General features: G+C 44.0%; 1 protein-coding gene across 4 annotated transcripts in view; it reads left to right on the forward strand.

Moving 5' to 3' along the window:
- The window catches only part of ITSN2 (intersectin 2), a 129860-nt gene that overhangs the window by 37982 nt on the left and 78677 nt on the right, over positions 1-13201 (forward strand). For all 4 annotated transcript variants that reach the window (XM_048845652.2, XM_048845654.2, XM_048845657.2 and 1 more), the window contains exons 8-9: positions 709-851; positions 9469-9532. In XM_048845652.2, the coding sequence (XP_048701609.1) occupies positions 709-851; positions 9469-9532 (207 nt within the window). The remainder of the gene's footprint in view (positions 1-708; positions 852-9468; positions 9533-13201) is intronic.

Below are 13201 nucleotides of genomic sequence, written 5' to 3' on the forward strand. Positions count from 1 at the left end.
CTCTGAACCAGTGGTAGCAGCAGTGCAAAATTTTAGGGGGAAAAGGTATCGTTCAGGTGAGGCTTTTTGGTTTAGGGTATTGGCAGCAAGGAGTGACTTTAGAAGCTGCAGATGTTTTGTTTTGTGGGTGAGTCAGTTCACTGGTTGAATTTTACATACATTCATGGTTTCATTTTTTGATTTAATTCATGTCTTCACTTAAATTTGCTACTCGGTCATTGTCCTTAGCCCTCAGTGTCCTGCTGTAGGCTTTTACAGGTCTTGGGATGTGTTCCCCCTGCCTTCCATAACTACTGGATTTTTATTAATATGTCTTGATGTTTTTCCCCATATTTTTCTTAAATACTACTCCGTACATGTTCTTCAACATGTTTTGTAGACATATTACTTGAATGCAAAGACTGTGTTTCAGTATGTTAAATTTTTCATTTCAGTGCTCTAAATAAACACTCTGTGCTGCATGTAATAAGCGTGTAATTCCTCTTTTTTAGTTGGATAGTAGAGATGAAAAACAGGGTTTTAAAATTCTATAATGTTTCTGTTATGATAGAGAGCAGAGAGAGGATTGGGGCCTCATTGTGCTAAGTGCTGCACAAACCAATAGGGGGAGACAGCCCCTGTTCTAGGGAGCATACTATCTAAAGCTTGTTTATTAAACAATGGAATTTAGAATAATGTATTTTTGTCTTTTTAACATTTATATTGCAGTTCAAATTCTTCCTCCACCACTTCACTAACTGGGAATTCACCTAAGACTGGATCCTCAGACTGGGCAGTTCCTCAGGCCTCCAGATTAAAATACAGGCAGAAATTTAATAGTCTTGATAAAGGCATGAGTGGATACCTATCAGGTGAGTACAGCATTTGGACTGAAAAAAACAGAGTTTTCTAATTATTAGAACTGAAAAGATTAATGATGAAATCCTTTGAAGTTAATCTGAATTTTACAACTGACTTCAATGGAGCCTGGATTTTATCCTAAGTAACCGTACGTTTTTCTGATCTTTAGGTCTGAGTCTTACCGAGACACAAAACTGGCTTATAAAAGTGTCACTATATGGGATAACTTGTTGTTCAGCTTTTATGTGTGTGTTAAATTTAAAGAATTCCTATATTATGCTACACAAGACAATCTCACTTTACTAATCTGTAAACGAAAGTTTGGGTATGTCCTGCAGGTCTGCACTAAATTTGAACTTTGCTGGTTTCAAAGTTTGTGCTTCAGAGTCTCCTACCCAGGTGGCCTTATCTTTACTCTGCTCTCTTGTTTTGGAGGATATTTTTCAAAACTCCCCCAGTCAACTAAAACTTTGTTTAACAACATTTCAGATGACACCAAGACCATCAAATGTAGTAATGCAAACCTAATCTTGTTCTTGAATACAAGTTCATACAATGAGCCAAGAGCAAATGTTTAAAGGGCAGAATTGTGTTAACATCTCTTTTGACGTGAAAGGCTTTTTGTTGTTGTTTTTTGGGGGGTTGGTGGGTAAGTGTATCTGTTGGGGGATGAATAAATAATACTTTTCTTTTAGACTTTTAGCAGTCCTCCCTAAAAGTCTATCAGACATGCTACAGCCTATATATTAAGCACTCTTTTGTGGTTTAGATCAGTGCTTCTCAAGCTATTTGATGTGGGGGACCGGCAATTTTTTTTTCCAGTGAGCGCGCAGACCAGCAGCCGATGGCCGGTCCGCAGACCACGACTTTGAGTAGCACTGGTTTAGATGGCTTCTAAACCCTTTAAACTCCTTTAATGGTACAGAAAAGATGAGACCTGTCATTTAACCAAAAGCTCTTCTGTGTAGCAGTTTTCAGTCCGATTCAGTTTTTGATTCACCTTGCATCTGTGCTTCCGTTACTCAAGAATTAAAGCTACACTGCAATCTTCGTTATAAGGAAGAATATGCCTAACAAAGAAGAAAATGGGCTGAAACTGTTGGCAACAATGTACTGATTACCTTGCTCCATTGCATTGAGTAGAACTCAGCCTGTATACCTTTTACTGAGAGACAAGGTGGGTGAGATAATCTCTTCTATTGGATCAACTTCTTTGGGTGAAAGAGACAAGCTTTTGAGCTCCACAGATCACCAACAGAAGTTGTTCCAATAAAGGATATTACCTTACGCACCTTGTCTCTCTTGTATCCTGGGCCAGCATATCTACAACGCTACCTTTTGCTGATTCATTCTGTCATAATAAAAGGAAAGGGTGTATAGATGAATGCTAGTATAAATTTATATTGGATATGAAAGCAAAAGATATTTTAGAATTCATAGAATCTTGGTGAAGAGCATTCAGTAAAAAAGTGTATTGGAGTCACAGAAGTATTCATAAGAAAACAAAAAAGCTGAGAAGGGTCAGGTTGGGGGCAGAATATGACTAAACAGCTAGGTATAAGAATGTATTTGAGGCAAAAAAAAATCTTTAAAAAAATCCCATAATGCACCTGAAACCCAATTGATGCTAATAAAGTATGCAATACAAACTTTGGAGGGCAAATATAAGTTAGAGAATGAGGGCTAAGAAGAAATTTGAAGGCAAAAAATTCCCAAATGAGGACATTAATTAAAAAAAAAAATACTGATTTAGAATAAGAAAAGACACATGAAGCAAGAAACCTGTGGGTGTGTTTAACAGACCTCTAGGATGTCAAGGGCAAGAACAGAGGATGAGATTGCAGAGAAACTAAAATGCATCTTTGCATTAGGACTTGTCTACACTACAGAGTTTTGTCGACAAAAGTTACGTCGCTTTAATTAAACCGCTGTTGCATGTCCACACTAGCCCCTTGTGTCAAGAGAGCACATTCACTCTAGCACCTCTTGCATTGACACAGAGAGCAGTGCACTGTGGGTAGCTATCCCACTGTGCAACTGGCTTCAGGGTCCTTTGGGAAGGGTTTGCAATGCCTCATGAGGCAGGTACAGTGTCACATGATGCAGGTTTCTCAATCCCATTGTTCCATGGGCATCCTACTAGATTGCCAGCTGCTTTTCAGCTGAAGTGTATGTGGGGGGAAGAAAAGGGAGAGAGTGTGACAGGGAGTATGTAGGGAGGGGGTGGAGGAGAGACAGAAACACTGTGTGTGATAGGGAAGTGTGTCTCTTTAAATTCAGACATGCGGTCTCTTTAAGGTCAGACAGCACCCTGAGCAACCAATCCTGGGGGAGAGGAACCCGCACCCCGCATCAGCCCCTGGCTCTGCACAGCACAGCAGTCTCTCCCCCACAGCAGCTGCCCGCTCTGCCTGCCTGCCAATTCCACATTAATGGTTCCGTGATTCCCTCCAAGTTCTCCCACAGCCTCCTCAGCAGTGTTGTGAGCTCTCCACACTGAGGAATGTCAAAGCTTTCCAGAGCTTTAAAAGGGGAGGGGGCGCATGCCTACAGGGCAGCTGAGTTCAAAACAGTGAGCAGAGCAGTTATGGTGGGCATTGTGGGATACTCGGGGAGGCCAGTTATGTCAACATAACGAACGGTAGCGTCTACATTGCTGCCTTGACACTTTAACTTTGCCTTAAAAAGTTTTATGCCTCTCATCAAGGTGGTTTTATTTTGTCACCAAAAGTAGCTTTGTAGTGTGTACACCTCCATTGTTTTGTCAGCAAAAGCTGCCTTTTGTGTAGTGTTGACAAGGCCTTAGTCTTCACACTGGATTATGGAGAAACAAGCAGTTCTTATTTCCATAGTGCCCCAGCCCTTCAGCTCCTATCTCACACCCCAAACCCCTCATCCCGGCCCACCCCAGAGCCCTCACCCTGCACCCCAACCCTCTGCCCCAGCCTTGAGCCCCCTCCTGTACTCCAAATCTCTCATGCCTGCCCACCCCAGAGCCAACACCCCCAGCCAGAGCCCTCACCCCACACACCCCCCCCAACCCTCTGCCCCAGCCCTGAGTCTCCTCCCACACACCAAACCCCTCGGCCCCACCCCCGCCACTCATCACCTCCATATTGATGCACATAATAAAGTTCACTCCACAAATGGATATAAAAAATTAGAGGGAACATTGTTTATGACCTAAATTTGCAGCCATGGATAGTGTTCACTTTAGTGTTTTGAAGGACCAAAAGGCAGAAATAACTGAATAACAAAAGTATGCTATTTATTATTAAATACAGCCACACTTGTGAATACCTGGAGGGTAGTCAGTGTTGAAGGACTTAAAAAATCGTTAAGGGATAATCCCAGTATTTATATATCATTTAGCCTGCCATCCTTATTGGAAAAATAATAACAGGGAACAGATCTTACGGAGTTTGAGGTTTTACAAATCTCTCAAGCTGCTTGGGTTCTACAGACTAGCATGTCTTTTCACTTTTTCCCCACTGTAATTTAAAATAGTGTGCCCTAAGGGTGATTATATTTAAAAAAAAAAAAAAACACTAGCTAACGGGTCGCATATGATATGTATTGTGGAATAAATAAATCTCTCCCCATCTTACCTTCCTAAAAATCTAGCCTAGCAATAGCGGCAGTAACTTGTTTAAATTTATAATCACATACACACTGTGGGTTTGAAAATTTGACTTAAGTGTTGCATTCTGGATACACTTATGGGAAAGGGAGAGCTAGAAGCGGGGAGAAAAGAAGGGAGCAGGTAGTGAAAACATAGAATCATAGAATATCAGGGTTGGAAGGGACCTCAGGAGGTCATCTAGTCCAACCCCCTGCTCAAAAGCAGGACCCATACCCAATTAAATCATCCCAGCCAGGGCTTTGTCAAGCCTGACCTTAAAAACGTCTAAGGAAGGAGATTCCACCACCTCCCTAGGCAACGCATTCCAGTGTTTCACCACCCTCCTAGTGAAAAAGTTTTTCCTAATATCCAACCTGAACCTCCCCCACTGCAACTTGAGACCATTACTCCTTGTCCTGTCCTCTTCCACCACTGAGAATAGTCTAGAACCATCCTCTCTGGAACTACCTCTCAGGTAGTTGAAAGCAGCTATCAAATCCCCCCTCATTCTTCTCTTCTGCAGACTAAACAATCCCAGTTCCCTCAGCCTCTCCTCATAACTCATGTGTTCCAGACCCCTAATCATTTTTGTTGCCCTTCGCTGGACTCTCTCCAATTTATCCACATCCTTCTTGTAGTGTGGGGCCCAAAACTGGACACAGTACTCCAGATGAGGCCTCACCAATGTCGAATAGAGGGGGACGATCACGTCCCTCGATCTGCTCGCTATGCCCCTACTTATACATCCCAAAATGCCATTGGCCTTCTTGGCAACAAGGGCACACTGCTGGCTCATATCCAGCTTCTCGTCCACTGTCACCCCTAAGTCCTTTTCCGCAGAACTGCTGCCTAGCCATTCATAGAATCATAGAATATAAGGGTTGGAAGGGACCCCAGAAGGTCATCTAGTCCAACCCCCTGCTCGAAGCAGGACCAATTCCCAGTTAAATCATCCCAGCCAGGGCTTTGTCAAGCCTGACCTTAAAAACCTCATTCGGTCCCTAGTCTGTAGCTGTGCATTGGGTTCTTCTGTCCTAAGTGCAGGACCCTGCACTTATCCTTATTGAACCTCATCAGATTTCTTTTGGCCCAATCCTCCAATTTGTCTAGGTCCCTCTGTATCCTATCCCTACCCTCCAGCGTATCTACCACTCCTCCCAGTTTAGTATCATCTGCAAATTTGCTGAGAGTGCAATCCACACCATCCTCCAGATCATTTATGAAGATATTGAACAAAACCGGCCCCAGGACCGACCCCTGGGGCACTCCACTTGACACCGGCTGCCAACTAGACATGGAGCCATTGATCACTACCCGTTGAGCCCGACAATCTAGCCAACTTTCTACCCACCTTATGGTGCATTCATCCAGCCCATACTTCCTTAACTTGCTGACAAGAATACTGTGGGAGACCGTGTCAAAAGCTTTGCTAAAGTCAAGATACAATACATCCACTGCTTTCCCTTCATCCACAGAACCAGTAATCTCATCATAGAAGGCGATTAGATTAGTCAGGCATGATCTTCCCTTGGTGAATCCATGCTGACTGTTCCTGATCACTTTCCTCTCACGTAAGTGCTTCAGGATTGATTCTTTGAGGACCTGCTCCATGATTTTTCTGGGGACTGAGGTGAGGCTGACTGGCCTGTAGTTCCCAGGATCCTCCTTCTTCCCTTTTTTAAAGATTGGCACTACATTAGCCTTTTTCCAGTCATCCGGGACTTCCCCCGTTCGCCACGAGTTTTCAAAGATAATGGCCCATGGCTCTGCAATCACAGCCGCCAGTTCCTTTAGCACTCTCGGATGCAACTCATCTGGCCCCATGGACTTGTGCACGTCCAGTTTTTCTAAATAGTCCCTAACCACCTCTTTCTCCACAGAGGGCTGGCCATCTATTCCCCATGTTGTGATGCCCAGCACAGCAGTCTGGGAGCTGACCTTGTTCGTGAAGACAGAGGCAAAAAAATCATTGAGTACATTAGCTTTTTCCACATCCTCCGTCACTAGGTTGCCTCCCTCATTCATTAAGGGGCCCACACTTTCCTTGGCTTTCTTCTTGTTGCCAACATACCTGAAGAAACCCTTCTTGTTACTCTTAACATCTCTCGCTAGCTGCAGCTCCAGGTGCGATTTGGCCCTCCTAATTTCATTCCTACATGCCCGAGCAATATTTTTATACTCTTCCCTGGTCATATGTCCAACCTTCCACTTCTTGTAAGCGTCTTTTTTATGCTTAAGATCCACTAGGATTTCACCGTTAAGCCAAGCTGGTCGCCTGCCATATTTACTATTCTTTCGACACATCGGGATGGTTTGTCCCTGTAACCTCAACAGGGATTCCTTGAAATACAGCCAGCTCTCCTGGACTCCTTTCCCCTTCATGTTAGTCCCCTAGGGGATCCTACCCATCCGTTCCCTGAGGGAGTCGAAGTCTGCTTTCCTGAAGTCCAGGGTCTGTATCCTGCTGCTTACCTTTCTTCCCTGTGTCAGGATCCTGAACTCAACCAACTCATGGTCACTGCCTCCCAGATTCCCATCCACTTTTGCTTCCCCTACTAATTCTTCCCGGTTTGTGAGCAGCAGGTCAAGAAAAGCTCCCCCCCTAGTTGGCTCCTCTAGCACTTGCACCAGGAAATTGTCCCCTACGCTTTCCAAAAACTTCCTGGATTGTCTATGCACCGCTGTACTGCTCTCCCAGCAGATATCAGGAAAATTAAAGTCACCCATGAGAACCAGGGCATGCAATCTAGTAGCTTCTGCGAGCTGCCGGAAGAAAGCCTCATCCACCTCATCCCCCTGGTCCGGTGGTCTATAGCAGACTCCCACCACTACATCACTCCTGTTGCTCACACTTCTAAACTTAATCCAGAGACACTCAGGTTTTTCTGCAGTATCGTACCGGAGCTCTGAGCAGTCATACTGCTCCCTTACATACAGTGCTACTCCCCCACCTTTTCTGCCCTGCCTGTCCTTCCTGAACAGTTTATAACCATCCATGACAGTACTCCAGTCATGTGAGTTATCCCACCAAGTCTCTGTTATTCCAATCACGTCATAATTCCTTGACATCACCAGGACCTCCAGTTCTCCCTGCTTGTTTCCAAGGCTTTGTGCATTCGTATATAAGCACTTGAGATAAGCTGCTGATCGCCCCTCATTCTCACTATGAGGCAGGAGCCCTCCCCTCACAGACATTCCTGCCTGTGCTTCCTCCCGGTATCCCGCTTTCCCACTTACCTCAGGGCTTTGGTCTCCTTCCCCCGGTGAACCTAGTTTAAAGCCCTCCTCACTAGGTTAGCTAGCCTGCTCGCAAAGATGCTCTTCCCTCTCTTCGTAAGGTGGAGCCTGTCTCTGCCCAGCACTCCTCCTTCATGGAACACCATCCCATAGTCAAAGAATCCAAAGCCTTCTCTCCGACACCACCTGCGTAGCCATTCGTTGACTTCCACTATTCGGCGGTCCCTACCCAGGCCTTTTCCTTCCACGGGGAGGATGGACGAGAACACCACCTGCGCCTCAAACTCCTTTATCCTTCTTCCCAGAACCACGTAGTCTGCAGTGATCCGCTCAAGGTCATTCTTGGCAGTATCATTGGTGCCCACGTGGAGAAGCAGGAAGGGGTAGCGATCAGAGGGCTTGATGAGTCTCGGCAGTCTCTCCGTCACATCACGAATCTTAGCCCCCGGCAAGCAGCAGACTTCTCGGTTTTCCCGGTCAGGGCGGCAGATAGATGACTCAGTCCCCCGGAGGAGAGAGTCCCCGACCACCACCACCCGCCTCCTTCTCTTGGGAGTGGTGGTCGTGGAACCCCCCATCTCAGGACAGCGCATCTCATGCCTCCAACCAGCGGAGTCTCCTTCTGCTTTCTCCCCCCAGACGTATCATCTGGTCCACTCTCCGCAACGGTACCTGTGGAGAGAACATGAAAGCGGTAAATTATTGTATGATTCTTGATTCATTCATTTTAACACTCACAACAACAGCAAAGGCTCTGCAGGCACCCCAGCCGAGGCTGAATATATTTTAAAAATGACTTTGTGAAATAAAGGACACGTGCAAAATGCTTTTTGTGCCATGTACTGTACTGTGTACACACAGGAGAAATTGCTCAAATGCATGCTTTTTATTTTCTTTGTTTTGTTTGTAAACAATACAAGCAGTGTGCCTCACTCCCACAGATGTTAAGGGATGAGTTTGTCATATGTGCCTACATGACTTAGGAGCACAACTCCCATTTACTTTCAATGGGAGTTGTGCTCCTGAATCACTTTGATGCTATTGAAAAGTTCCACTCAAAGTTACTAAAAGAATGGAGTTCTATAGTATATCTATTTAGTAGATCAGCAAAGGATTATTGTGGTCCAGTGGATACAGAAGTGGACAAAAAGTCAGTAAACCCGGGATTCAGTTTTTGGCATTGCCACTGACTTGCTGTGTCACCTTGAGCAAGTCACTTCATCTGACTGTGTCTCAGTTTCTCTGTCTATAAAATGGGAACAACTCCTCTCCACTTTTTGTAAGGGACTTAGATCTAAGCATGAAAAGTGCTAAGTGGTTACTATAATTTTTCCTATAGACTGAAGGTTTCTGCCTAGCAATCTGTATAGTTTGTTAGCAGGGGAAGGAATGTAGCCCCCACATTAACAGTGCTAACTCTTTGCAAATAGTCAGCTACATTCTACATATAGCTGTGAAGATCACCATAAACTGTTACGTTCATCTGTGGTGGGATTTTCTGAATGAGAAAAGTTGGTCAAGGACACTAATGATATTTCTTTACTCTACTTGTGATCATTGTGTCTGTGGTTTGTGTTTTTAACAGTATACAGAAATAATACAGTATACGGACTACCAGCATTAATAAACCATCAGCACAAACTGATGAAGTAAAATTAAGAATAAATGTGGGTTGCCCCAGTTTACAACACATCACATAATATCTGTCTTTTGTTCTAAATAGATTTATATATGAAAATTCTTAATAGTTTAATTTGTATTTCACTAAGGATTTCAAGCAAGGAATGCCCTTCTGCAGTCAAACCTTTCTCAGACTCAGCTGGCTACCATTTGGTAAGTTTACTCACTTTACTGATTGATGAGAGGCTTACACAATTGTGGTAGGGAATGTAATCTGCTCTCTGCCATCAAGAAGTGTTAAAGGACAAGGTCCATTTAAAAATCATACACTATAAAACCCAGTAAACTTTATTTACCCATTTTGCTCATAATTTATTAAAACTGCACTGTTTTAAATGTCCAGTTTGCCATTTATTATTTATACTGGACTATGTAAATCAGCAAAGTCAGTTTTGCTTTCTGGTTCAATGCTTCATTGTTTGGATTGTAAACACTGAAGAGGAGGGTTTATTTGTTGAGAAACAACAGTTTCAGGTAAAAATAAGTTCTCATTAGAATGTCAAAACAAACAAACCCCAGAGATTTTTTCAAAACGTGTCAATTTAAATTTGAACCTAAATTTACATTAAAAAAAAGAACCATAAGTGTTCCTTCAGTCCATTAGTGGTTTGTGACAGTTGTACACATATAGTTGTACATTGCAGTTGATTAAAGCTTGTTGTTATGGTGGTGGAAACAATTACAATCTTCTGAAGACTTTGAACTCCTGTATGTTTTGGGCTGGATCTTGCCTTTCAACACAGCTGTGAGTAAGGGGTGATATATAAACTTCACCTTCTCGCAGGAGTCCACAGAAGCTTTGTGGATTAGATTAGCATTAGACAATCCACTGAAGCGTCCCTCTCTGCTTTTCTTTCGTCCAGGAGGTAGTCATTTGCCTCTGGCCTGCATCAGCAGCAAATTGTAGTATGCCTCACAGTTGTGTGGTGCATTATGGGGGTGCAGTGAAAGTGCTATTAGCCTCCTCTTTGGTGTGGAGAATTCAGAGCAGCTGTAGCCATGTAGCATCCAAGTAGGTCCTATTCGCAGGTACGCAGTCCATGTCACAATTTATCCCAAAGTCAGTAATTATCAATCTTTTATTTTAGTATTAAAGAGAGATTTCAGAGGAACAGCCGTGTTAGTCTGTATTCGCAAAAAGAAAAGGAGTACTTGTGGCACCTTAGAGACTAACCAATTTATTTGAGCATGAGCTTTCGTGAGCTACAGCTCACTTCATCAGATGTATACCGTGGAAACTGCAGCAGACTTTATATACACACAGAGAATATGAAACAATACCTCCTCCCACCCCACTGTCCTGCTGGTAATAGCTTATCTAAAGTGATCAACAGGTGGGCCATTTCCAGCACAAATCCAGGTTTTCTCACCCTCCACCCCCCCACACAAATTCACTCTCCTGCTGGTGATAGCCCATCCAAAGTGACAACTCTTTACATAATCAAGTCGGGCTATTTCCTGCATAGATCCAGGTTTTCTCACATCCCCCCCACCCCCATACACACACAAACTCACTCTCCTGCTGGTAATAGCTCATCTAAACTGACCACTCTCCAAGTTTAAATCCAAGTTAAACCAGAACATCTGGGGGGGGGGGGGTAGGAAAAAACAAGAGGAAACAGGCTACCTTGCATAATGACTTAGCCACTCCCAGTCTCTATTTAAGCCTAAATTAATAGTATCCAATTTGCAAATGAATTCCAATTCAGCAGTTTCTCGCTGGAGTCTGGATTTGAAGTTTTTTTGTTTTAAGATAGCGACCTTCATGTCTGTGATTGCGTGACCAGAGAGATTGAAGTGTTCTCCGACTGGTTTATGAATGTTATAATTCTTGACATCTGATTTGTGTCCATTTATTCTTTTACGTAGAGACTGTCCAGTTTGACCAATGTACATGGCAGAGGGGCATTGCTGGCACATGATGGCATATATCACATTGGTGGATGTGCAGGTGAACGAGCCTCTGATAGTGTGGCTGATGTTATTAGGCCCTGTGATGGTGTCCCCTGAATAGATATGTGGGCACAATTGGCAACGGGCTTTGTTGCAAGGAAAAGTTCCTGGGTTAGTGGTTCTGTTGTGTGGTATGTGGTTGTTGGTGAGTATTTGCTTCAGGTTGCGGGGCTGTCTGTAGGCAAGGACTGGCCTGTCTCCCAAGACTTGTGAGAGTGTTGGGTCATCCTTTAGGATAGGTTGTAGATCCTTAATAATGCGTTGGAGGGGTTTTAGTTGGGGGCTGAAGGTGACCGCTAGTGGCGTTCTGTTATTTTCTTTGTTAGGCCTGTCCTGTAGTAGGTAACTTCTGGGAACTCTTCTGGCTCTATCAATCTGTTTCTTTACTTCTGCAGGTGGGTATTGTAGTTGTAAGAAAGCTTGACAGAGATCTTGTAGGTGTTTGTCTCTGTCTGAGGGGTTGGAGCAAATGCGGTTGTATCGCAGAGCTTGGCTGTAGACGATGGATCGTGTGGTGTGGTCAGGGTGAAAGCTGGAGGCATGCAGGTAGGAATAGCGGTCAGTAGGTTTCCGGTATAGGGTGGTGTTTATGTTTCACAGACATGAAGGTCGCTATCTTAAAACAAAAAAACTTCAAATCCAGACTCCAGCGAGAAACTGCTGAATTGGAATTCATTTGCAAATTGGATACTATTAATTTAGGCTTAAATAGAGACTGGGAGTGGCTAAGTCATTATGCAAGGTAGCCTGTTTCCTCTTGTTTTTTCCTACCCCTCCCCCAGATGTTCTGGTTTAACTTGGATTTAAACTTGGAGAGTGGTCAGTTTAGATGAGCTATTACCAGCAGGAGAGTGAGTTTGTGTGTGTATGGGGGTGGGGGGGATGTGAGAAAACCTGGATCTATGCAGGAAATAGCCCGACTTGATTATGTAAAGAGTTGTCACTTTGGATGGGCTATCACCAGCAGGAGAGTGAATTTGTGTGGGGGGGTGGAGGGTGAGAAAACCTGGATTTGTGCTGGAAATGGCCCACCTGTTGATCACTTTAGATAAGCTATTACCAGCAGGACAGTGGGGTGGGAGGAGGTATTGTTTCATATTCTCTGTGTGTATATAAAGTCTGCTGCAGTTTCCACGGTATACATCTGATGAAGTGAGCTGTAGCTCACGAAAGCTCATGCTCAAATAAATTGGTTAGTCTCTAAGGTGCCACAAGTACTCCTTTTCTTTTATTAAAGAGAGAGTCATTTTTAACATCGCCCATAGGTGGAGCTGGTCAGTAAATAGAAGAAAAATCACCTTTTTATCAACTTTGTTTCTGATTTTTGTTGGATTCCCCCCCATTAACGCTTTGTGGCCAGCTCTGCAGGACTGTTTCTGCCTGCCCCATCACACTCTTCTTTAAGGAAGTCTCGTTGCCTGCATCTCTGTGGACAGCCACATGTTCCTTTCCTTCACTCTTCAGCAATGTTTCATGTAGGAGTATGGCAGTGATACTAGTGTATATGCTGCCTACCCATTAAAGCAGGATGATGGGGATTGGGAGTATTTGATTCTGCACCTGCCAGCTGCAGGGAGCTCTGAAGCAGCTCACCTTTGCCCCACAGCATTATCAGCTGAACTGTCTGGTGTTGAGAAAGAATCCTAGGCTAGGGGTCACAAGGGAGGAAGGAGCCCTGTATGAAGATCCCTTTTGTAGTATCAGGGCATACATTTAGATAATGCTTTATATCCTGAGAAAAGAACTGAGGCAGAGTAAAATGGGTGTTGTGATCTTGAAAGTGGCTTGAGCATGGAACAGGGTTTTGTTTCCAGTTCTGCTGTTCGCTTCTCATGTTACCTTGGGCAAGGCACTTTAGCCTTTCTCATC

This window comes from Caretta caretta, chromosome 3 (assembly GCF_965140235.1).
Source record: "Caretta caretta isolate rCarCar2 chromosome 3, rCarCar1.hap1, whole genome shotgun sequence".
Classification (NCBI taxonomy): domain Eukaryota; kingdom Metazoa; phylum Chordata; order Testudines; family Cheloniidae; genus Caretta; species Caretta caretta.